General features: G+C 36.2%; 2 protein-coding genes across 6 annotated transcripts; both read right to left on the minus strand.

The window, feature by feature from the left end:
- Window positions 1-16,144: 16,144 nt before the first annotated feature.
- LOC114287584 (F-box protein At3g07870-like) lies at window positions 16,145-17,585 on the minus strand. Its single transcript, XM_082881168.1, has 2 exons — window positions 17,021-17,585; window positions 16,145-16,872 (listed from the first exon to the last, which is right to left on the minus strand). The coding sequence occupies exons 1-2, from the start codon at window positions 17,563-17,565 to the stop codon at window positions 16,152-16,154; spliced, it is 1,266 nt and encodes a 421-aa protein (XP_082737294.1). The 5' UTR covers window positions 17,566-17,585; the 3' UTR covers window positions 16,145-16,151.
- A 6,465-nt stretch (window positions 17,586-24,050) lies between these two features.
- LOC145794800 (serine/threonine-protein kinase Nek3-like) lies at window positions 24,051-25,209 on the minus strand. 5 transcript variants are annotated; one of them, XR_014334744.1, is made up of 5 exons: window positions 24,991-25,187; window positions 24,856-24,873; window positions 24,724-24,773; window positions 24,556-24,637; window positions 24,051-24,360 (listed from the first exon to the last, which is right to left on the minus strand). XR_014334744.1 is itself a non-coding variant. In XM_082877160.1 (4 exons), exons 1-4 carry the CDS (start codon window positions 24,923-24,925, stop codon window positions 24,206-24,208), a joined length of 357 nt encoding a protein of 118 aa, XP_082733286.1. In that variant the 5' UTR covers window positions 24,926-25,209; the 3' UTR covers window positions 24,051-24,205. The 5 variants fall into 5 exon arrangements, 3 of the variants coding, with proteins under 3 accessions (XP_082733286.1, XP_082733285.1, XP_082733284.1); XR_014334743.1 differs by having other exon boundaries at window positions 24,856-24,912; XM_082877160.1 differs by having other exon boundaries at window positions 24,856-25,209.
- Between the last annotated feature and the right edge of the window lie 1,762 nt (window positions 25,210-26,971).

Below are 26,971 nucleotides of genomic sequence, written 5' to 3' on the forward strand. Positions count from 1 at the left end.
CGAAGTGGAGGAAGAGGCTACCACTGATGCTAAGTCTCCCACCCTCAATGAGCAAATAGACCTGACTCAAGATAAAGAGGATAACTTGGCTTCCAAGGGCGTCTCCCCCAAACCAACCACATATGAGGCTGAGGTCTAGTGCACTGAAAAGAATCTGGATCAGACATTGCAAGAAATAGATACTAAAATAGAGGCAGACAAGAATACAACACCACCAACCGATCATGCCAATCCTCGTACTTAGGATATTTCATCTTTTCCCTGTATTCTTTTTCTTCCTTTGTTGGTATTTTGTTTTACCTGAACAATGTTTAGTTTCATATTTGGCCGATGTGCCGCTCTTGTAATCTGAACAAGTAATCTTTTTCTGAAAACAAGTTTCCTCCTTTTTTCTTAGTGTTTGAATGTCTTCTTTTCTCTTATGTATGTTTACCACTTTCATACTTAGAATAATTTGGCATGTCTTCAATTTATACCTTTAACTGTATAATCTCCTTGGAGTAAAATACCTCAGACATAACTTCTGATTGTTTATCTCAGCTTTGGCTTAACACTTGAAAACATTGTAAAAATATTTTCACAAGTGTTGTTTTAAACTTGCCACTTCACTCTCACTTTTCAGGACTTTTGTTCTATACTTCCCAAGTTTGGCAACCTGGTCATCTCGGCAAGTACGTATGTACTTATTGCAATATTACATCGGCTTAACTTCAACTTGTAAATTTTCTAGCTTGTAAATTTTTCTACAAAATTCCAACTCCCAAGCACTTTAAACTTTTACTTATCATTCTCCAGCTCCTTGCCCCCAAATGAGAACTTAAGTTTTACTTATGTCCACATTAAGTACGTATAGTTTTTGCCGAAGTCAGATTCAAACAAAGACTAGCCGAGGTTCTCAACCTTGGTTTCTTTGTTAATGTAACTGAAATGTACTTAGTTTCATTCTAAGATTAATTCTACTGACATGGTAAGGCTATGCTAAACCAACTTAGTTCAACTCCATTATATGCAAATCTAATTTCATCTCTGCCATATAATGAGTCTAAGTTATTCGTCATGTTTCAATCAGAAACATCGCCAACTTAGTTCAACTCTATTATATGCAAGTATAATTCAACTCTGCCATATAATAAGTTTAAGTTATTCGTCATGTTTCAATCAAAAACATCGCCAAAAGACTGGTTAGTCCAATCACACAAATTTTCAAAAATTTAAAAAATCAGGCTAAAAATTTTTTATTTCTACCTCGGCTAAGAAAATCATGACATAAATTTCGAAAAACAAAAAATTCTAATGATAGAAAAACTTTAAGTTGCAAGTGTTCCAAGGTCTTGGCAACTCCTTGCCTTCATTGTCTTCAAGCCGATATGCCCCATTGCCGGCGACTGAAATGATTCTATAAGGCCCCTCCCAATTTGGGCCCAGCTTTCCCTCTTTGGGATCCTTCTTGTTGCCAATGACCTTTCTTAGGACGAGGTCCCCAACTTGAAACTCTCTTGGGTTGATCTTCTTATTGTAAGCCTTAGCAAGCTACTGCTGGTATGCCCCCAGCCGAATTGCTACTCTCTCCCTTCTTCCTTCCAGTAGGTCCAGATCTCGAGTCAGGAATGCCTTGTTAGTCCCATTCTCTACTCCCTGGGTTCTGATCCCAGGGATGTCGACTTCTAGTGGGATAACTGCTTCTGTGCCATAAGCCATGGCAAATAGGGATTCCTCAGTTGATCTTCTCAGTATAGTCCGATATACCTAGAATACATTAGGCAATTCTTTTACCCATTTTCCCTTAGCTGCTTCCAACCTCTACTTGATCCCATCCAAGATAGTCTTGTTGGATGTTTATGCCTGACCATTACTTTGAAGGAAACTTGGAGTGGAGTAATAGTTCTTAATATTGTACTTTGCACAGAAATTTTTGATTCGCTTACTGTTAAATTGTGTACCATTGTCTGCAACTATTGCCCTCGGGATCCTAAACTTGGCAATGATGTTCTTTCATATGAAGTTCTTCACATCAGTGTCCCGAATCTTTGCAAAGGGTTCAGCTTCTACCTACTTTGTGAAATAGTCAGTTGCTACCAGCATGAACTTTCTTTGTCCAGTTGCTTGGGGTAGTTGTCTAACAAGAGCCATGCCCCACTGGGCAAATGGCCAAGGGCTGGATACTAGGTTCAAATCTGCTGCTGGTTGATGTATCAAAGGTGCGAACCTCTGACACTTCTCACACTTTCTGTCATAGGCTTCAACATCCTTCTGCATGTAGGGCCACCAGTACCCCTGAGTAATGGCCCTATGAGCAAGTGACATGTCCCCAGCGTGGCTTCCACAGACTCCTTCATGTATTTCATACAAGAAGTCTTCAACTTATGAAGGATGCACACATCTCAAAAGAGGACTAGAAAAGACCTTCCGTAGAGATGTCCTTCTGTTGTTAGACTGAACCTCGCCGACTTCAGTCTAGTCTTGTGTGCTTCTTTGCGATCATCTGGTAGCTTCCCATCTTTAAGGAATATTACTATTACATCCATCTAACTTGGTCCTATCTCCACACACATTCCTTCGTACTCTGTGATCAGTGGTTCCACAATTGGGCCTGACAAATAGTCAACCATTATTGTCCTTGCCTCCCCTGATTTCATTGCACTAGCCAGGTTAGCCAAGGCATTGGCATGGCTGTTGTCATCCCGGCTAACATGTTGTAGTCGATAGTCCTGAAACAAGGCTAGTAGTCTGACAACCTCTTTGACGTAGGCTATCATTCTTTCATCTCGGACTGCATACTCGTCTGTTGCCTAGTTTACAATAAGCTAGGAGTTATAGAACACCACCACCTCGTTGGCTTCCATCGCTGCTGCCAACTTCAATCTTGTGATCAGTGCTTCATACTATGCTTCATTGTTGAAGGCTTTGAACCCCAAACGAATAGATTGCTCTAACATTTGTCCATCTGGAGATACCAACACCACTCCTACCCCTGCTCCCTGACGGTTTGAACTCTCATCAACAAACAGGCGGAAAGAGTCACCGATGTAGATATCACAGGGCTAGAGTTTTTCTTCTTTCTTCTGATTTACTATGGGATTTTTCATTCCCAACTGGGTCTCTTCTTGTTCCCCTGGACATCCTAGGCCGCGGCTCACCAGAACCCGACGTGGGATGGCACCTATTGTGAACTCGGCCACGAAGTTGACCAGAACCTGGCCTTTGATTGCTGTTCTGGGTCTGAATTCTAAATTGTATTGGCCCAATACCACTACCCATCTGGCCACCCTGCCTGTTAGATCTCCTTGCTGTAGTAGGGACTTCAAAGGGTGCTCAGTCAATATCACAATCTTGTGGGCTTGGAAATAATGGTTCAACTTCTTGGAAGCCATTATTAAGGCTAATGTCAATTTCTCCAGGGGTAAATACCTTGTCTCTGCGCTCGCTAGGGTTTTACTCACATAGTAAATTGCCCTATGTTTCCCTCTCTCTTCTCTAATTACCACTGTACTCACTACATGCTCCAAAACTACCAAGTATAAGAAAAGTTCCTCTCTAGGTACAGGATTTGAGAGAACTGGAGTTGTGGTCAGGTATTTTTTCAAGTCGGCCAAGGCGACTTCGCACTCTTTTGTCCATAAAAAAATCTGTGGCCTTCTTCACTAAACTAAAAAATGGTTTGCATTTGTCAAAACTTCTGCTTATAAACCTATTTAGGGCTGCGGCCCTTCCAGTCAACATCTGTACTTGCTTTGCCGATGTTGGGCTCTTCAAGTCCAAAATGGCCTTGATTTGATCTGGGCTTGCCTCAATGCCCTTTCTAGTAACCAAGTATCCCAAGAACTTACTAGACCCGACTCCAAATGCGCACTTCGAAGCGTTGAGTCAGAGCCGATATTTTCTAAGGATGTTGAAAACTACCTTCAAGTCGGCCAGATGATCCTTAGGTTCTTTGGTCTTTACAACCATGTCATTAATGTATACTTCCACTATTTTGCCAATCAAATGTCTAAACATCTTGGTCACTAACCTTTGGTATGTTATTCTTGTATTTTTCAACCCGAAAGGCATCACTCTATAACAATGCAGCCCTTTTGGGGTAATAAATACAGTCTTCTCTTCATCGGGAGGTACATTGCTATCTGATGGTACCCCCTGTATGCATCCAAGAAGCTCATCCTTCCATGCCCTAAAATGGCATCCACCAATTGATCGATTTTGGGGAGTGGGAAACTGTCTTTGGGACAAGCCTTATTTAGGCTAGTGAAGTCCACGCAGACCCTCCACTTCCCATTCTTCTTCTTTACAACAACTGTGTTTGACAACCAAGTTGGGTAGTTTACCTCTCGAATGGCTCTGGCCTCCAGTAGTTTATCCACCTCCTCTTCTACTGCCTCAACATGCATCAATGTTGGCCTCCTTGCTCGTTGGATGACAGGTTTAGCTGACCTGTCCACATTCAGTCTATGGCAAGTGACCTCGGGGTTAATGCAGGCATCTCGTATGGCGTCCAAGCAAACACCTGAATATTTGCTCGTAAGAATGCTTCTAACTCTATTTCCTTCTTCTCGGTCAATCCTAAACCGAGAAGGAAGAAATGCTCTTCATCCCCTTATCAGACTAAAATCTTCTTTAGGGCTTCCTCACTCTTCTCGGCTAGTTCTTTGCCGACGTCATCCACGACCTTCATGTCCTCGTCCTCAATCTCTACGATGTCTGTTTCTTACACATTGCATGTGGATTTCATTGCCGCCATGGAGCAATTCTTCGCCTACACCTGATCTCTTCTGATTTCTTCAATTTTGTGCTATGTTGGGAACCGTAATAGTTGGTGCAATGTTGAGAGAACAGCCCTTATTGCATACAACCACGGCTTTCCCAAGATAACGTTGTAAGGTAAGGGGGTGTCAATGATTGTAAACTCTGTGCTCACCTTCTGGTGCCTGCTTGCACCTCCAAATTTATTTCCCCCAAGGGCCATGTCGGCGTTCCATTGAACCCGATCATTGGACTGTTGGACTGTTCCAGATCATCTTAGTGAAGGCCGAGCTCCTTGTAACATCTGACATACATGCTGTCACAAGAGCTGCCTTGGTCAATTAGAATGCACCTTACCTGGCACTCTCCAATTTTCAAGGATATCACCAGAGCATCGTTGTGTGGATGTTGTACCATGTCTAGGTCGGCTTCAGTAAAGGACGCCATTGGTCCCTGGTACTCGTCTGCCCTAGGCCTCTTTTACTGGACCTGATACACATGTTGTAAGTGTTTCACCCTCTGAGTCTCCCCACGTACCTCGTTCTTATTGACCTTCGAGTGAATCACATTAATCACTCAAGGTTCGTCTACTTGCGGTTGTGGTGCTGGTGGAGGTGGTGCTGTCGTTGCCTGGGGCAACCTTGCTTACTCTTCCCTTGTTCTGGCCTCATTTACTAGGTCCCTTACGTGACCTTGTCTTACCAAGTCTTCTAGATATGTCTTTAGGGCTCTGTACCCCTGAGTTAGATGTCCATCCTCATTGTGGTAAGCACAGTGCTTCCCAAGGCTTCTTCTCATAAATTCGCCAAGAATCTTCTCTGGTGCTCTATAGTAAGGCTGATTCCTAATCCTTTCCAGGACTTTGTAAACCGGGATCCAAAACACTGTGGTGACTACTTGTACAGCCCTTAGTCATGTTTTTTGTCTATTAAAATTTGTATTACCTCGGCCTCGCTTCGGCAAGCTGTTCCTCTTCTCTTACTTTGACGCCTTTGTCCCCTACCGTGTTTTCCTCCGCTCTCGCATATTTCTCGATTCTGGTCATAAGTTCTTCCATACTTTTTGGCAATGTCTTTGCCAGTGACTTTCGAAGCACACAGTCATCGTTCAGGCCATTCTTAAAAGATACGATCACCACATCTTGGTTACACTCTGGTATTCAGTTAAACACCTCATAGTACCTTTTGGCATAAGCCTTGAGGCTTTCATCCTCGCCAATTCTCAAAACCATCAGGGAGTCTACCCTCAACGGCTACAGTTTGTTTGTAACAAACCTAGCCACAAACATCTCAGCTAGGCCTTTCTAACTTTTCACTGTTGATTTCAGCAACTAGTGAAACCAGTCTGATGCGATTTCCCTAAAGGATGAGGGGAGCACCTTGTAGAACAACGGCTCGTTCCCCGTATACAGTGTTATTGAGTTCAAATACAAGTTGATGTGAAAATTAGGATCAAACTTACCATCATATATCTAGAATCTCGGCATGTGGTACCTTTTCGGGGCCTCAAACTTGTCCAATTCTACTGAGAACGGTGTTCTCGGCTTGACCGGGAACATGACCTCGGCATCTTGTCTCTTCCTTTAGAGGTAGTCCCTCAAATCCCCCTTAGTCCGTCCAGAAGCTCGGCTGTCAACGGATTTCAGCCTTTTTGGTGCGCTGCTCCTGGTGTCGTTATGAGTTATCTTGGACCTCCCTTCATTCATTATGTCAAAACAAAGCTTCTTCCCTTGAACATATCAATGTTCTTTGATGTAGGTTTCTTTGGCATAATATGTCTTCCGTGACTCTCTTGTGTCTTTCGTGACTCTTCTCTCATCAATTCTCCTCGGCTGACCTCGCGTAAAGGCCGATGAGAATGCTCCCTTGTCCTATCATGCTGTGGGACTATAGAGATTGCTTTCTGCCCCCCTTTTTAGGCATCGTTCTTGGCCGCTGGAATCGGCGTGTCCTCCAATGGAAACGGTGGCTACATGATGTTGTTCTGCATCATGAAATTGACAACCGATTGCTGGTCTGCCAATTTGTTTGCCATTCCCTTCATCTCGCCGTCCCTCTTCAGGCATCTATCTTTCTATACCTGAAGGTCGCTTTCGTTGTAATACCCGCCCTGACATGCTTTCTTCGGCACGTCTCCCTCTTGGCCGACGTCTTTTTCTCCGAGATTCTTATCCCAAAGTTCCTCATTACAGTTGTCCTCCTTTACGTTAGGATCGGCGTTTTTACCACTCCCACTAGGGATGTCGCCCCCAATCTTTTCTTTATGCCCGTCGTTGGCCATCTATTCTCCTTACGCTTCCCACAGATGGCGCCAAAATGTGTGTGCTGATTTCTGACCACACTGCCAAACAGGAACTCAGCTGGAGAGCATCGGCAAAATAGATCTCGCCCGAACAACCTGTCACAGAAAGATAAGACTCCGGCGGTGGTTAGTCCACCTGGGGGCACTCCGACAATCAAGTTAGTACTCAGTTATATCTCAAAGATAGTAAACAATGCTTAACTCACTAGCCAGAATACCAAAAGCGTACCTTAGACCCACAAGGGTGCCTTATTTTTATAGCCAGTGCTAACCTGATCCCTGTAGAAGCCTAGCCTCAATGGACTTTGGATCAATGCTCATCCTGGACTCCCAGCCAAATAGAGATAAACTCCCTAAGAGCCTTATCTTTATCCAAACTGAGGTCCTCCCCCATTTTAGGACCCTTGTCCCCTATCCGCTCATCTCGGATTCCAGTATCTCTGCAGATAACCTCGGCTTAGCCGAGATCACCTCGGCAACATGACCAAGACACGTGGCACCTTGGCTGACACTTCTGTGTCACCTTGGCCACGTGTTGTTATTCACAAAATATGTCTCCACAGAAAACAAATAATAAAAAAAAAGTGTGTGAGAGGCTATTATTTATTATTTATTTTTAGAAAACAATTAGATTTCTTAATAATAGGAAAAATTACTCATAAATCCCATATGTAGAAATTTTGCTCTATTTAGTCCTAGGGTTTTTTTGTCAAACCATTTAGTCCCCTTTATATTTTGGTATGTTGTTTTTGTATGAATTATTAAATTGTAGTTTACTTGTTTGTCCTTATTTGTAATTTGAAACATATTTTACGGTGGTGTATGGATAAGGTATGGTTTAACATTACTATTTTTTTTAGAGAGGAATTACGTGGCTCTGTTTAGAAGTTTTGATGTTTTCTTAGTTGATGTGTTTGTTGGGAAACATCAACACAAACAACATAGTGTACAAACACATCCAATCACTAACATCCACAAAACCCAACATCTCAATACTCAGAACCATACAAAACAAAAACCGACACAGAACTCCAACCAACAACATGATTACATTATATTTTTCCAAAATTATCTACCTTAACATCAATCCGACACCCATATTTCTACAACACAGAGTGCCGTTAAGACCCACCACATTAACATTATGGGTTCATGCAAACACCCCCAATGAACATCGACATCTTTGACAATCAAAAACCAATACATTGCTCTATTTGATTTCAGCACAACATAACATCATCCAAATCTAGGAATGTCAATGATCGAACAGATGATGCTACACTCACCACAACGAACACTGACCCGCACATATTCAAAGCAAAGTCAAAGAAACGCATACCTATTGCCATGGCTACCCGACACCCATACCAACGTTGGTCAACGGATGATGTTAACTCGCCGATGTTACAGCCGATGGACGGTCACAGTTCAAGAACCCTCAGTGCCCACACCAAATCACCTTCGTAAATGTGATACAAGGAGGTTTTTTGTTCTTCTAGGGTTTTGGTGGGTGCTATGCAACGTTATTTCAAGAACGAATATTCTACGATCAACATTGACAATCCCTACACGTCAATCACACATAATGAGAACTCAATCACTAACATTCCGAAGGAAACCAGAAGTTTCTATTCTAGCTCATCCATTTTGTTTTGGATGGAGGGAAAACCAAAAAAAAATGCTATAATATGCTTTTGGGTATTTTGGTAACTACAATATCACTTAAACCCATAACTACCAATTCCCAAATACAAAACAAGTGCTAACTTAACAGGGTTTAACGTAATTAACATTCACATAGGATTTTTCAAACTATAAAAAAAGAGGTAGAACTAAATGGTTTAACATATCAAAATTTGGGATTTATTGGTACTTCACCCTTGTTAATGTGAATATGCTTTGAAATTATTTAGTTGATTAATTTAATCAGGTAATTTAAATAGCAAATTTAAAATAAATTATTCACACAAAAAAATAGGCTCACAATTTTAAACGTAGAAAATATAATTGAAAAAAAATCACAAGATCTAATCTAATCTAACCAATCAATACACCATAAAGACAATAATAATCACAACTTACAAATCAACTTTAACAAAATCTACATTATAAAATTCACAAATTTGTAAGAATGCTGGTATATTCACCATTTTCGTCCTTCAATAGATGATTGAGTCCATCACAAACTGAACACTATCTACCAATCCATTAAAGCACTCTTGAAATTTACCAAAACAATTACCAGTGCATGAAAATATATATATATATATATATAAGCCTTCAAAGATTAAACAGTTGATTGCACGTGCAATCAATTACAAAGTTTTTACCACTGATTTTCAATTAGTTTATTTTTATATATATTTTCATTTATGTGCTATTTTTCACATAATGATCTGCTGCAGAGTTGCTTTGCATTGCACCATCTACATTTTTGTAGTCTTTCATCTTTAACTAATGGTAAATGTAAGCAACATACGCATCATAGTTGAACTTGAACTTGTTTAAAAGTACAAAATATGCATAAAGTCTTCTTAGCTATTACAAAAACCACACAAAATAGCAAATAGCATCCACAGTAATTTTAAGAACCAAACATTCATTAACTTACATTAATACAGTAAATAGAAGGAACTGTCTACAAAACACATAATACAAGTTATACAACCACCACCACAAAATCGAACACTACCAGAAGGGGGAATGTTATAACCAGGGTAATGTGCAGGATAAGGGATGAGGTAGTGTTTAGCCCCAAGTCATTATCTTCTCCATCTTGATCCAGGCTACCCGAAACTCGTCATTAGGCAGCTCCACAAACACCTCCCTTTTGAAGGGATTCTTGATTAGTTCCATGACAAACAAGTACAATGGATCTCCTTGTGTAACCCCGAGGAGCATCTTTAACTTCTCAAGGCAGTCCTCTTCCGAGACTTGTGAATTCCCCACTATGATTGTATGCTTTATTGTCAGCTCATTCCTCTGTCTCCGCACTGCATCATATAGTTCCTCCATCAATTGAGATATCCTCGAGGCATCACTTGCCCTCTGCTTCTAAATTTTCCTCTCCTGCAATTTGAACAAGTTCAGTAAATAATAATAATAATAACGGTAAATTACAATAAACCCCCTCAATTATGAGCTATTTTTGAGTTGCCCCCTAATGTTTAAAACTAAACACTTAACCCCCTCATAGTTTCATCTTTTGATACTAAGCTCCTTCTGTTAACAATTTGTTAGGGGTAGCATATTATGTGAGTGACACATGACTGACCAATTGAATCATTAGGACAAAATACCCTTGCTACTTATCTTTGCATAGCCATACATGACCTTAACATTATATATTTATCTATACACATATATATATATGGGAAAAAAAAAATGAAGAGGAAAAGGGGAAGGACGAAGGGACATTGAAGGTAAGAGGATGATGTTGAATTGGGTGATGGAGGGAAAATGAGGGTGGGGGAAAAGGAAGGCGTGGTTGGTGGTTGCAATTGACTAAAGGGACTGGATAAGGCAGGAGAGGTAGCCGGTGTGGGGGAAGGAGAGGTGGCTGGACGGGGAAAAGAATATGTGGGCAGTGGTGAGAAAGGAAGGCAACAGGTGAGAGGATGGAAGGAGAGATGATTTGCTCAAGATCTCAGAGATTGAGGTCCACCCATGACTCACAAACAACCATGGCAGCCATGGCTATGCATTTAACTCGGTAATGAGATGACATTGGTTTAAGAAGATAATGGTCAAGGCTACAATGGTCAATTAATAATTTCTGTTAACAGTGTTTATAACATTTATAATTCACATACATAAAGAAGGTGAAGTGTCGAGTTTTAAACACGAGGGGAACAACTCAAAAATGAGTCATATAGTTGAAGGGGGTTTAGTGTAATTTACCCTAATAAATAATAATAATAATAATAATAGTAAATCAATCCAATGCACAAGTTTAATACTTTGAAATTTGAATATCTAAAGGAATACTTTTGATTTGTTTTGTGAACATAGTAAGGACAAGATGTTATTTTCTCCGTAAAATGCCATCACTTTTTTGAGAATCAGCCATATGCTACAACCACACCCGGGTTTCACAATCAAGTGTTTATGAAAAGGGAAGTGCAATTGCAACATATGTAATGTCCATCATACAAAACAATGATCAGGGCGACTACTATGCTTTACACTTAGTCATGGTTCCCTATTATCCCCCAGCAATATGAATAATCATTTTGCAAATTTGTGACTGGTTCTCCATCGCTTCTAAAAGTATCACATTAGGATCAATCCACCACTTCATTGAATCAGATTAACTTGCACAATTTGCATGCAAAATGTCAAACTACAGTGCACCCATACAATGGTTTTTACTGCAACAAGATTTACAAGACCTTGTTCAATAAATATTTATCCAAAATTGAGGTTCATTTTGTTTCTTCATCTTCAAATGGTGGAACAATAAGCATAGCATACAAAATAGTTGTTTAGCATGCCATAGTTGATATTTTCTAGGTATAAGAAACAGGGACACACACACACACACAAATAAAATAAAATACAAAAATCAAAACCAGGGATAAACTGTGGGTACAACAATTTATAAATAAATAAATAAAAACAGTTCTGTTGCAATGCAAAACAGGGATAAACTATGAATCTAGAGAAATGCTGCAAAATGAATACACAAACAAAGCAAAGAGACTTTACATGGTTCTATCAAGAACCTACATCTATGAACAAAGACAATCAAGAATATGTGTTAGCACCATAAATCTGCAATTATTATTATTATTTATTATTTATATAATTGCAAGACACGTGGCATCCTCTTATTCATTTGGAAGTTAAAAGAAGTTATAGAGATAATGGAGAATATGAAGGACAAAGTGGATGAGTGGGAGGACAAAGTGGATGAGTGGAAGGACACATGGCAAGACAAGAATGAAGATGGAAGAAATGAGTAGTTACTAACTAGTTATTGCTGTATTTTTTCTTCTATAAATAGCCATTAATGGCTACATTGTAAATGATCAAGAATTCATAATCAAAGACAATTGATTTCAATATTTCTTGTCATTTTTCTTATCTTAGGAGTAGTTTAACATAAATTTATATTTCGAAGCATTTATTTTCAGCATTTCCATTTCGAAGCATAGGAGTAGAGGTAAGTAATTATTACTTTGATTGTTCACTCAATCGTCCTTCTCCGTCCCTCATTCTTCTTTTAATTTTTCTTTTCTCTACACTTTGGCAATTTTGAAGTCCTCTTTGTTGAGGCAAAGAACCGTCAACGCAATAGCTTGATAATTGGCTTGAATTTAATCTGTAAGGATTTTTCAATCCTTGCTGACACGCTCGCAATTACAACAATAACCTTCGAAAACCAAAAAGCCAACATATATTTTTGGCACGCCCGGTGGGACAGCCAAGTGTAAGAAATGACAAACTATTTGGATTTCGCCATTCGAACTTGTCAATATGAAATATATTGGCGTAAAAGAGAAATTTTGGATCTTCAAGAAGAGATCTATTTTCTTGATGAAATAAACTTTCATTCCTTACAATATTATTTGGTGGAAGAAAAAAGACACAATTTAATTGGAGAAATTCATCAACTTGATATGGAAATTCGCCAATGGAATGATGAGTTATCAACTCTCATTACCAAGTCTTTAACTGAGGCTTTAATGGCCGGAATTGGTGAATTTTTTTAGAATTTTTCCATGGTTAAAAATAGCAAAAGCAAAGAGTTGATTTCATCAATGGCTCGGGGGGTTCAAGAGTCCGTTTTAAAAGAGGCAAATTATGAAATTAACACAACGAAAGAGCATGTTCTTGAGCCAAATTTGGCTAAGAATGATGTTCCATGTATGACTCGGGGGGTTCAAAAATCAAATTTTAGAGAGTCAAGTCATGAAAATAACATGTCTATGGGTGATTTTCATAAGCCATTAATGGCTAACATGGAAAAACAACCCACTTTGCCAAATAATTATGAAAACCTATTCTGCAAAAGTCATGTTTTTAAAACAAACATGGTCAAGAATAATGAACAAGCCACTGTTCATGAATTCAAAATTTTTGACATTTTTCAAAATGTCAAAAAGTATGAATTTTCATGGTCACACTATACCATGACTTTTGGTGTTCAAAATCCTTTTTGGATTTGTGGTTCACATCAAAATATAATTTTGATGATGTGGCTAATAAAATTAACAAATTGTTCTTATGAGTTCGAAGCACTAAGAACAAGGGATGACCATTTAACATGCATGATTTGGCTAGAAAAAGCCTGTGCATTTAAATAAATGGTTGAGAATGGCTTATCTTTTCAAATTGATGGCCAGTTGTTTGTATGTACACAGTCAAAGCATCGAAGATACATTCGAAGCATCAAGAGTTGTTTCGAAGGTTGATTACTTCACCTTCGAAGCTATATAAAGCTTTGAAGATACATTCGAAACATCAAGAGTTGTTTCGAAGGTTGATTACTTCACTTTCGAAACTGTATAAAGCTTTGAAAACCTTTCGAAATGTGTACATCTCTTCAAATATATGTAAAATGACAATTAATTAGTTGTCGAATAATGCCTGTTTTTGGCATGATAAGTTGGTTCGAAGAACAACAGTTTTGGTGTCTTCGAAGAATTAATAACTGGTTTGAAGCACAAAATTAATATTTTCATTAATTATGTATGAACCAGAACATACAAAATGTGAATAACTACAATGTTGGCCAAAAGCTGCTTCGAAGGCTCTTTTGCCATAATTTTGTAAGCTCCGAAGCACTCCATCTTGCATTAACAACTTCGAAGAAACAATAATGGTGGTTGTGAACCTTCGAAACTTTGCCGAGTATTTCTAAGGATGTAATTTGTCCTTTGTCGGCACTTTCAACCTTCGAAAAATGATTTTGGTCCTTTGTACCACCTTCGAAGCTTGTTACTAGTCTGTAATGGCTAGCATTCGAGACGTCTAGTCATAATTTCATACTCATTCGAAACACTTCATTTGTGCTATTATATCATTCGAAGCACTTTGTTGATATTATTCGAAGCATTTTATTGCTTAGATTAGTCATGTGCTTGGTTCGGCCCTTCAAAAATTCAAATAAACATCATTTTTAAGGGCCGCGGGGGGTAATGTTAGCACCATAAATCTGCAATTATTATTATTATTTATTATTTATATAATTGCAGGACACGTGGCATCCTCTTATTCATTTGGAAGTTAAAAGAAGTTATAGAGATAATGGAGAATATGAAGGACAAAGTGGATGAGTGGGAGGACAAAGTGGATGAGTGGAAGGACACATGGCAAGACAAGAATGAAGATGGAAGAAATGGGTAGTTACTAAGTAGTTATTGCTGTATTTTTTCTTCTATAAATAGCCATTAATGGCTACATTGTAAATGATCAAGAATTCATAATCAAAGACAATTGATTTCAATATTTCTTGTCATTTTTCTTATCTTAGGAGTAGTTTAATATAAATTTATATTTCGAAGCATTTATTTTCAGCATTTCCATTTCGAAGCATTTTATGCACTTCCTTTTCGAAGTATAGGAGTAGAGGTAAGTAATTATTACTTTGATTGTTCACTCAATCGTCCTTCTCCGTCCCTCATTCTTCTTTTAATTTTTCTTTTCTCTACACTTTGGCAATTTTGAAGTCCTCTTTGTAGGGACAAAAGAACCGTCAACGCAATCACTTGATAATTGGCTTGAATTTAATCTATAAGGATTTTTCAATCCTTGCTAGCACGCTCGCAATTATAACAATAACCTTCGAAAGTCAAAAAGCCAACAATATGTCACTATGGTGAAGAACATGATGATAAGGCGTGGCTCCAGGGGTGGCTCCAAGCTCTTCCAAGCTTAATTCCTTTTTACATAAATGAGTTCTCAGGGAAACGCCCAAAAACACTATTTTATATATATATGGGACAAAAAAATAATTGGGTTGGGGGGCATTACCATTGGATTCCTGCAAAGGTAACAAAACAAGAAGCAAGAATCTAATTTGGCCTTTCCTCAAACATTAGGCTTGTGTTCTCTATTGCTTGCAAAAAGGCCTCTTAGACTCTAACTTCAAGACACCATCCTAACAATTTGTCACAAATTCTTCAAAAGCGTATCCATCAACAAATAATATAAAAGCATTCACTTTGCTTGTTTTTGGATTTTCAAAAACACTTTTCAAAAAATTTTATTTTCTTATTTTTCATGTTTTTTTGTTTTTACTGAATTTTTTTAATATTTTAAGCAATTTTTTTAATTTTTAGATACACCTAACATAAATTCACATAAAAAAGTATAATTTTTATGAAAAAAAATCTTTTAAAAATTCAATAAATACCAAAAATAAAAAAATATGAGAATTCAATATATTTTTCATATTTTTAATTTTTTAAAATATTTTTTCACAAATTTTTTACTTTTTAAATACATCTAAGTAAAGTATATCTAAAAAAACAAAATAAAAAATAGCTTAAAATTTTTAAAATATTTACTAAAAAGAAAAAAACACGAAAAATAAAAAATTCAATTTTCAAAAAACTTAATCTAAAAAATTCAAACTTAACACACATTAGGCCTCAAAAAATTGTGTCATATCTCCAACATTTTTAAGCAGAATTAAAAGACATTAGGAAGTAATACAAAATCTTAGAAAACACATTAGCCAATTTTGCTCCGTTTGGGAAGTTGAGATTTGGATTTTTTTGGTTAAAATAGTCACAAAAAAATAAAATAAATTTTTTAATCTAATAAGATAAAGCATCACATCTAATTCATAATTATTATATTATTTTTCTCACAAAAAGCCAAAAATCCCTTCTCAAATGAAACTTTTTAGCTCCATGCTAAAATTACCAAAAAACCAGAAAGCCAACTCACTTTCCAAACGAACCCAAAAATTTCAACAAAGTTAAAATAATAAACAACAAAAATATATAACAAACAAATTTGAAAAAGAACACAAACATTCTCCAATTATAACACATACAAGAGCTTTCATAATAGGTAACAGAAACTCCAACAATTTTGATTTCAAAAATTTTCCTTCACAAAACAAAACAAAAAAGAGAGAAATGTACCATCAAGCTTTCACCTTAGGCAACATCCTTGAGGGAAACAAAGCTCGGAATATGAGCAATCCCATAAAATTCTGATTTGATCCCATAAATATTTAGCTTCTTAAAGCTACCCAACTTAGGATTATACAACATGAGAACATCCTTGTTAACAAGCATCAAGATTTCCCCACTCTTTAGCATCATAATTGGCTCATAAGAGCCCCAATTCCCACTCTTACCAATGCCACTTTCAATTACCAACTCTTTGCTCCAAGACTCCTTGATCCCATAATCTTTCATTAACCATATATCAATACGAAGAGGACTAAAAAAATCACAAATGGAGAGACAATCTCGTATCACACCCAGGCGAATATGATCAGGAAACTCCTTATGCAGACCAAACTCAGGAGGTTCAGGGACAACCCGAAATTGCTCGCTGTCAAAATCAAAACAACAAATGAAGTCGGGACTATCACCTGCACAATTAAGCCAATTAACGGCTCCATTCACGAAAGAATTGAATGAGTGATTTGTCAAATAGTAAGGAACACTCTCTATGTTTCTCCACAACCCTTCACCGATTGTGTAAATCTTAGCCTTTGCCTCATCACGATAAGTGCAAAACTCAGTAATGGGATCAAAAGACTCGACAACCCGTTGAAGAACAAACTGTATCACCTTGTATTTGTTAGTCTTGGGACTAAAACCGAAAGCATTGATGGTACGATCATAGTAAATTCGATCATATATTGGACTTGGTAAGGTAATGTAGTCACCCAGAATTGGATTGCATACGAAAATTTCAGAGTTATCATTGCAGGAGTTAACTGTTTGGTGTCCAAGAAGTGGGAAGTTAATTCTGGGGTTGAGTTGCAATTGGGCTTCGCAGGGACGGATTTTACTCAGTAATGGGATCAAAAGACTCGACAACCCGTTGAAGAACAAACTGTATCACCTTGTATTTGTTAGTCTTGGGACTAAAACCGAAAGCATTGATGGTACGATCATAGTAAATTCGATCATGTATTGGACTTGGTAAGGTAATGTAGCCACCCAGAATTGGATTGCATACGAAAATTTCAGAGTTATCATTGCAGGAGTTAACTATTTGGTGTCCAAGAAGTGGGAAGTTAATTCTGGGGTTGAGTTGGAATTGGGCTTCGCAGGGACGGATTTTATGGAGGGTTTGGAGGTCAACCAAGCGGAGTTGGTTCGATCCGCGGTTGCGGTAGAAGGGTTTGAGCAAGAGGCTGACTGGTGATCTTGAGAGGTGGAGATTGACGAAGTGAGGGTCTGAGATGAGAGAAAGCCAGTGTTTGGAAACGAGTTGGCAAAGGAAGAGGGTTTTGATGGGGAGTCTTGAGAGGATTTCGAGGATGATTTGGGATGGAAGTTCTTTTGGGATGGAGTTTTTCTTCTTCTTGTTGGGTATGCTCTGTTTCATCATGGTGCCTTCTTTGGTGGAAATTGTTGGTTGCGTTTGGCGGAGCTTTGTATCTATGTTTGTGAGATTTGGAATTATAATTTAAGTATGAAAAATTTGTTTGGTAAAGAGTTTTGAAAATAATTTTGAATTGAGTGAGGAATTGTTGATGTGATATTTGATATTTGATATAAAAATTTACAACTCATAACCAAACATATAACTCAAAATTATTTTAAAGCACATAAAAAATTTTAAAAAATTCAGAAAATATTTTTTTCGAATATATAAAAATTAACATATCAATTGCAAAAAATTTAAAAAAAAATTAACTATTCCGGTCAACCGGTGGGACGGCGGGTTAGACAAAATTTGCAAAAAAAAAATTTCCAAAAATCACGCCTGTTTCAGAGTTCTCTGCAGAGTTTTGAAAGCGTGTTTTCAAAACTTGTTCCAAACATCATATTTAAATGTAGGTATAGAATCACATTTTCAAAAACATAACCAAACAAAGCCGTTGTTTCTCAATGATTAGAAAAGAGTGATGTCCCAACTGGAGTGATGTCCCAACTGTTATCTATATTAGAGCATTTTCAACGATGAACCAAATATTCACCAAATTTGAGTAAAAAAAAGTCAATTTTCTCAATCTGATATGGCTTGCTCCAACCGTGCATCAAAAGGGAAGGGTCGACCGGCCGATCGACCAGTAAGGGCAATTTTTTTTTTTTTTTTACCTCTTTGAACCTTTTTTGACCGGTTTGAATCTACATATTTGAAAGGGAACCGGTCGACCGGTGGGTCAACCGGTTGGTTGACTGGTTGGCCCACCCCAACGGTAACGCACAATGAAATGGTGAAATCTGGAGCCTGTTCTCACTTTGATGAATTTTTTGTTCCATTCTCATTTTGATACCAATTTGGTGAAACCATTGAAGTTCCAAAAAGTGACTTTTTCACCAAATTTCAAATCTGATGCAAAGTTTGATGAACCGTTGGAAATGGTCTTAGCAATTGAAAAATGGTACAGATTTGAAATAATTTATTAAAAGTTATATTTAAAAAAATATGCTAAAAATAAAATTAGTTATATAAATTAATAAGATAAGATATCACATTTAAATCATAATTATTATATTTTTTTCTCAAAAAAGTCAAAAACAAAAACCAAACAGGGCTAAAATAGCCAAAAAGCCAAACAATTTTAGCTTTTTTCAAACGAAGACTAAATTTTCTATTAAATCTCTCATATAGTGTGTGACTCGCATAAACTCGTATGTGTGTAGATTTTACACTCTTGTGAAAGGTTTAGTAATAAAATATGGGCAGCGTTTTGTTAAGTTTTAGAATTATAATTTGTGTGTGGAGTTATATTTTGAATTATGATTTGAAAAGATAAAATTTGTTTGGTTATGAATTTTAAAAAGAGTTTTCAAAATAGTTTTGAAATAAGAAAAGTTATTTGGTTATGAGTTTTTAAAAGAGTTTTCAAAACTTAATTGAAAAATTTATAACTTATAACCAAACACACAACTCAAAACTCTATTAAAAATTTTATTCAAAACTCATAACCAAATTCTTTTTTAAATTATTGAAAAAATTAATTTTTTTAAAACATTTTTAAAAAATTCTAAAAATATTTTTTTATTTAAAATATTAAAAAAAATATTCAACTAGTGTTTTAAAATTACTTTTGATTGTGTATTTGGTTTGATTTGTTTTTTAATTATTTTGTTTGACAACGATCTAAAAATAATAATTTGTATATTTAAAAAATATCAAAAACAAATATACATTTTTTTGTTTTCAAATAATAGGTTGTAATCGCAAAAATAAAAAAACAAAAAAAAATTATTCTAATCAACCGACCGGACGTCCGGTAGGATGTCCAAACGAACGACTTAATTTGCAAATTCAAAATTCAAAAAAAACATGCATTGGAATGCATATTTAAATGTGGCATTGGAATTGATTTTTGAAAACTAAAACCAAACATAGCATTCAAATATGAGAATAGAAAATTAATTAAAAATTCAAACCAAACATAACCTCAATAAATTATTTGAATTTCCTAACATAACTTTTAGCAATTTTAGTTGGGATGGTTTTGAAATTTGAAACATTTGGCAGTTATTTTTGGAGGGAGCTCAAGCAAAGAGTCTTGCTAAAACATTGATGTTGGGCCCCGTTTGTTTTAAGAGGTAGAGGGTGGAATGGGATTATGATGGAAGTGGGATCCATTTAGTGTTGTGTTTGTTTGTAGAGTTGGGGAAGAGATTATGATGGAGGAGAAGATTAAAATGGAGGTTGGAAGAGGGATTGGGATGGAGGAGACAGAGGTGGTATTAGAAAAATAGTGAGGGGACTGAAATTTTTTTTATTTTTTACATGTTGGGCATTTTTATTTTTTGAACATTAATGATTTATTTTTTGTATTTTTTTTACTTGTTTTATTATTTTATATAAAAATAATTTAATAATTCCTATACTAACAACTATCATCAAAACAAATACAATTTTACTTAATCCCCTCACTATCAATCCCCTCACTATTAATCCCCTCGCTATGAATCCCTTTCATTCTATCTTTGAATACAAATGGGGCCTTGATGTGTAGACCTGGGGAAGATTGAGGTTAACAGATGGGAAGCGAGTTAGGGATGGTAAGACCTTTGGCATGTTGCTTACCATATAAAAAGGATGGATATGAAGGTAGGACAGGATATAGGGGTGTTTTGGAAACTTTTCAAAAAAATTAGCTTTTTATCTTTTTTACATAAAAAAGTCACAAAAAAGTTATAAAAAGTTAACTTTTTTAACACAAAAAAAGCCAAAAGACCACAAAAAATCAATTTTTTTATTAATTTTTCAAACACCACATAATATAAGATGCATTTTACACACCACTACAAGAAAAGAGGGTATATAACGCGGAAGCATTTGCGACGGCATCATTTGCCGTCGCAAAAAATGAGTTTTTACGACGGCACCACTTGTCGTCGCCAATAAATTGGATTTAAGCGACGACACCATTTCCTGTCGCAAATGAACAAGTTTTTGTGACAGAACACGGCAGTCGCAAAATAATTCAAGTTTTTTGCGACGGCAACCCCTGCTGTCACAAATAAAGATATTTTTGCAACGATATGAAACTTGACGTCGCGAAAAAAGAACCCCCAAAATCTGGGCTCAGCTTTTTTTTGTCCCCCTTGGCGCTCGTTTTTCCCCCCTTAACCAAAAATCCCCAATCTTTCCCCCCTTGAACCAAAAATCCCTAATCTTTCCCCATCTCTTCTTACGACTCTCTCTCTCTCTCCTCCATTGAACCAAAAATCCCTAATCTTTCCCCATCTCTTCTTACGACTCTCTCTCTCTCTCTCTCTCTTGACGGCGAGCAGCGGCAGACGACGGCGAGCAGCGTGCGACGGCGGCGAGCCAGTGACGATGGTGCGACGTGTCTCTCTTCAACTCTCTCAGTCAATCTCAATCTCTGAACCAAGTTAGCTCTTCTTCTTCTTCATGTTCTTTTTCTCTCTCTCTCTCTCTCTGGCCATCTGTGTGCTACCATTTTCCATAGCTTTGTTGTTTTTTGGAAACATAATGAATATTCTTGAGATTGGGGGACTTCTTTCAAATAAAATTTTCTATCCATCTTTTTTATTTTTTTATTTATTTTTAAATTTTTAGGGTTTTGTGTTCTATCCCTCTCTCCTTACATTTATTTGATTTTTTTTTTTTTGTTTTTTGGGTGTGTGCATATTTTTTGGTACATTTCCACCTCATTCTAATTTTTCTAGGTCGTGTTGTTGGGCTTCAAGTAATTGGAGATTGAAGTCCATGAAATTACTCCCAAAGATGCCTACTTTTCTATTCTAATTTTCAGTGTCTTTGCTTGATAGATGGGTTTGGCCTTGAATTTTTCTTTTGTTGAATCTATTACATAGAGTGGTGTGGGTTATTAGATATGAACTCTCACTATATGAAGTTTTGATTTTTCATGCTGCTTTGAATGTGATTTGATGATACCTTTATTAATTGTTTGCATTGTTGGTATTTTATTCAAGCAATATGCAATATTTCCATGTATTGTTGTTTTTTTAATGCACTCAGGTTTTTGGTAGATTCTCCATAGTAATATTAGCAAGTGGTTTACTTGCTGCTTGTTGCTGTTTGAAAATTTGAGCTAGTATCAAAAATTATTATTTGGTTTATTAATTATGATTAAGGTTCCTTTCTGCTTCTTTTTCCCTTGGTTTGTTGGTATTCATTGGTTTGCTTGGAAATTGTCTCTTGTTCTTTGCGAAGGATTAGGCATAATTCTGAGTTTGTGTGCCTATTGTTTCATCTCTCTCTCCTCCTTCCATGTCTTTATTTTGTACCACATGGTGAATACTTATGTTGTGTTTGTTTTATGATTCATTCCAAACCCAATCAATCAAGTGAGGTCGATTACTTGAATTATTTTTGCCATTATGCTTTGTCAAAGGCTACATGAATAGATAAATACTGAAAGCTATCATAATGATTCCAACCCATATAGTTGTGAGACTACATATTTTATTTTCCTCTTTCCCCCCGTCTTCTTTGCAAGCAAGCAAATGCAGCATAAAATGGGTTATGGAGAAAGTAGAAATTTGTAAGGAAAAAAACAAAGAGAACCTCGGTGGATGGAATGAATTTGTGCTTAGCATTCATACTGATGTTGCTTTTGCTTTACTATATAAATATATTAGCATCTTGTACTTGTCAAACTAGACTCGAATATGTCCCAATATGTCCCAAAAAACAAAGGTACTCGTACAATCGTTCAGCATTTATGTCCCAGTATTCGTTTTATAAATCCCTACTGACATGTTTCATTCAAATCTTGTGAGTTATCATGGAATATGTTCTGTTTGTTATGCTTTCTCTCCATTCTAGTTGTTTTCCTTAAAAAGTTGCAATATTCTATGTGCACTGCAACTTTGATTGTTAAAATTTTCTGATGTACTAACACTAGACCACATTCAGTTTCTCTTTTATTTCAGGTGTCTCTGGTACCAGTCTTCTCAATGCTGTCAATTCGATGGCTTATAATGTGTTCTACACTAGTATCCCTATTTCAATCAGTCTCGTGGACAAAGATCTTAGTGAAGGAACTGTGATGCAGCACCCACAGATTTTATATTACTGTCAAGCAGGGAGGTTAGGATTTTTCTGCACTTTATCCACATGATTCTTTTTCTTGCATGATTACAACGAAAGAGATGGCATGGACAGTGATATATTAGGACTTGCCTCTTTGTATATGTATCATCACTTTATTATATTTGATTCCTTCTTTATTGTTCCAACAATATGGTCCCACAATCTAAGGTGTTGGAGTCCACTAGCTACTTAATTTAAGAATCTAAAGCCCTTTTCTTATGAGTTGTTGAGATGTGCCATTTTCTAATTATACTAGATCAATGGTAGCCTTGAAGATTTGGCACCATTTCACCCATCAGAAACAATTGTCTTTCTATCTAAAAAGGTAACTTTAAACAAAATGTGAACACAAAATCCTGTTGTATTCAAAATATCTGTTTGTTTAATGTCTAATATATGGTTTTAAATAATGCTATTGAGATTTGTATCGGTAATAAGGTCATATATAGGACAATATCAAATGATATATGGGTGAATTTGGGTATCAAAAGTTTAAAATCTTGATATGTGTCTATATCAATGATAAATTCATATATCAAATAATATAAGGGTGCACAACAAATTTTTTTTCAATATAGAAAATCATAACCCGAAATGTGAGTTAGTTTGGTGATCAACAACCCATAAAGATAATTAAATTAATTTCAACAGCAGCCCCATAAATGAAATCATGACAAAAGTCTGGATTAGTTAAACATCAAGAAGACAAATAATAGGACAAACTGTGGAAGGCAATGGTAATCACTGCTGCAAATTAGGCTTTTAGCGGCGTTTAAACGTCGTCAATTCTTTTTGTGACATTTAATACCAAACGCCGATGACGCGGCCGTCGCTATAACTTTATGGCGTTTGGAAAACGTCGCTGTATTAGTATAGGCGGCGTTTTTAAAAACGCTGCCAAATGCCCTGCCCTAACAATACTGTGACGTCAGTATGATTTTAGCGACGTTTTTAAAACGCCTTCATAGGTTTTTTTAATTTTAAAAATTCCAACCGTTATAGTGGCATTTGAAAAACGCCGTCTCATCTTTCTTTTCTTTTTTTTGGTTTTGAAATTGTGCTAATTTTATGTGATTGAACTAAAAGAACACCAATAATAAAACTAAATAACACTAATATGAAATAATAACTCCCATTCAAATAACAAATATAGTATTAATTCACTTTCCCATTCAATTTAATATAGCATTAATTTTTCCACAAAATAATATATCCAAAAATTGAATTCACAATTCTCAATCAAAAAATTACTACCTTATATACAAAGCCACAAAAGTTAAATCCAATTGAAACATAAAAGCAATAAGTACCTTAAAAATGTCTTGGCTTCGAATTTTGGAAGATACATTACAGGGATTTAAAATTATTAGAGAAACTTACTAGAAAAGGCTTATGCCGATGACTATGAATGGCAATATATTAGCTAGAACAACCACAACTAGCTGAGTCCTAATTAATGAATTAGGAATCATTTAGATTATCTAAGGCAATGGCAAATCATTCGTATGCTTATATTAATGTTTCTCCTACGTAAAACATTTCGGAAAGTGTTAAAAAAAGAATAAAGAACAGGAAATAAACTCGGCCGAAGTTCTGGGTTTTCTCCGCAGCATGCTTTTGATGAGGGCCTGACTGGAAAACAAAAATAGAGCAAGGATTAGATTAAGACACTAATTAAAGGCCACAATATACAAATAAGAACATAATTCCTCACGCGGAAAAATCTAAATTTTCATAGGCATCAAAAATATGCCAAGTTGCAACTTGCATTCATGATTGCATTATAACTTATATATGTATTTATGTGACATTTGTGTATACACTTACCCAAGGACCAAATGTCTGACTTAGAGCCATAAGGTATGTCAGCAAGAAGCTCAGGGCACATATAACTTGGAGTTCCTACAACCTGAGTTACGAAAAAGAAATCTTGAACAATAAAACTAATGCAAATGTTGAAACTTGAAAAATGAACCAGTTAACCACAAGACTTACAGAGGATGCAAGATCATCTGATGGCAACATCTTAGCAAGTCCAAAATCACCTGCAACAGGATTAATCAATGGTGATTCAGCAAAATACTGACACCTCTCAAGACTATTAAAGAAAGAAAACATATCACTTACCAAGACGTATGTCTTGGTCTTTTGCCAAGAATATATTTGAACACCGCAAGAACAAGACTGTCAGTAACATGCAATTTCAGAAATTTCAGAAGGATAATTCATAAATCCTCTAGTATACAGATAGATGCAACTTACCTTAACATCTCGATGAAGAATATGATTCACATGTAAGTAGTCAAGAGCCATAAGCAATTGAACAAGCTATTTACACAGCTTCTATAAACAATTTAACATCAATGTATCAGTGAACAAAGAAATTGTGAGCTGATACAAATTGAAAACTGCAGAGGTGGGAGGTAGAATGCAGTACAATCTAGATTGCGACAACAGAAAAGAAAGCGAAACAATATAAATGTGATGCTAAGATACTAGAAATATAAAACAACCTCATCGGATGACTAGAATATGATTCATACAATACAATACCATCCCAGCTATCAAAAAAATCAGAATTGGCAACACTTCATGAACATGTTATTGGCTAAATTAGATTGTTCAAGAAAAGTAAATTTGTTAATGACTTGTAGAGTACCTTATGAAGAAACATAAGTACTCAGGAAGTCGCTAAGACAATGGCAATCCATTCCAAGATATAATGAACTGTTCTATATTTTAGATTTTTTCTCAATATTGAATACAAAATCACAATCCATTCCAAGATATAATGAACTGTTCTATATTTTAGAATTCAAAATAATAATAATAATAATAATAATGTAACCAGATATTCTACCTAAATATCTAAGCTACACTGATTGATCAATCCAAACTGATGCTAATTTAGGGTAATAAAAAAACAGAGATTAAAATTCAACATGCTAGGAAAATTCAACATGCTAATTTAGGGAAAAAAAACAAGCGAATCTGAAGCGATGGTGCTCACCTTGGTAGATGATGGTGCTCACTTTCCTCGCTGAACGAATCTGAGATTGAATCACCGAGCTGAAGAAGGTTGAACTTCGAAATCACGTTCAATCGATCAATAGATCTTCAATCGATCGATCTGATCTAGATAAAACCTAGCAAACCTGAATCGAATGATTCCATCAGTAAGTATCATCTTCAATCGAACTTGACTGTGAGAAGATAGAGATAAGACTGATCAACACTTACCATGAAGAAAGACCTGCGAACTCGAACATGAACTAGAGATAGAGATAAGACTGATCTGCGAATCGATGATCTATGAATACTTCAATCGAATAAACGAAGAGGTGAATCGAATACTTGAAGAGAAGGGTTGCAGATTAATCGATTACTAAATGAAGGGGTTTGAATCGAGAGAAACGAAAGGGTTTGAAGCAAGAGAGAGTGAAATCACGGGTGTAGTGAATCTTCTTTGATTTAAGCTTCGATGGATCTGAATCAGGTTTTGTTTAGATCGGGGCTTCGATCTGAATCTTCTTTGATTTAAGCTTCGATGGAGCTTCGATGGAGAGGGTTGAGAGAGAGATCTGTGCGCATGTATTAAGGGTTGAGAGATCTGTGCGTATGTAGGCTCTGATTCAAAATAAGGTTTTCACAAAAAAGGGGCGCGTGTGGGTCACCACATTCGGAGGCGTTTTTAAACGCCTCCCATCATAAAACGGTGTCGTTTTGTTTAATAGAATATGCGGCGTTTATAAAACGCCGTTAAATACTAATAACAGTGACGTTTACAGAAACGTCGTTAACAAAACGCCACCAAATCCCCCTTTTCCTGTAGTGAATACATAGATTAATAGTTTGGTGTTGCATCCACTTATTTAATTTAACTTGATTTTGTCCAATGTGGTTACTTAGTTCATGCAAGACAATGCTACAATATTGTTAAGAATATGTCGTATAATAATTTTAGAAGGAAAATGTTATGCAAATTATTTTAATTTTTAATTTTCATCCTAACTGATATGACACATGTCATTTTATTGAAGTGAGTCACCTATTATTTTATTAAAGTAGATCATATTTTAATATTTAAAATTTTATTATTGCATGACATTAACTACTAGAAAAATTTATAAATTTCGTTTGTTTACATAAAAATTTTGATCTCTAGAGATAAATATACACAAGTGTGAGCAAATCAATCATTCATCTTGCTCAGTTGTTTAATGTCGCTTGTGATATTGATATA

This window comes from Camellia sinensis, chromosome 7, assembly GCF_055761805.1.
Source record: "Camellia sinensis isolate YWXY chromosome 7, ASM5576180v1, whole genome shotgun sequence".
NCBI classification, from domain to species: domain Eukaryota; kingdom Viridiplantae; phylum Streptophyta; class Magnoliopsida; order Ericales; family Theaceae; genus Camellia; species Camellia sinensis.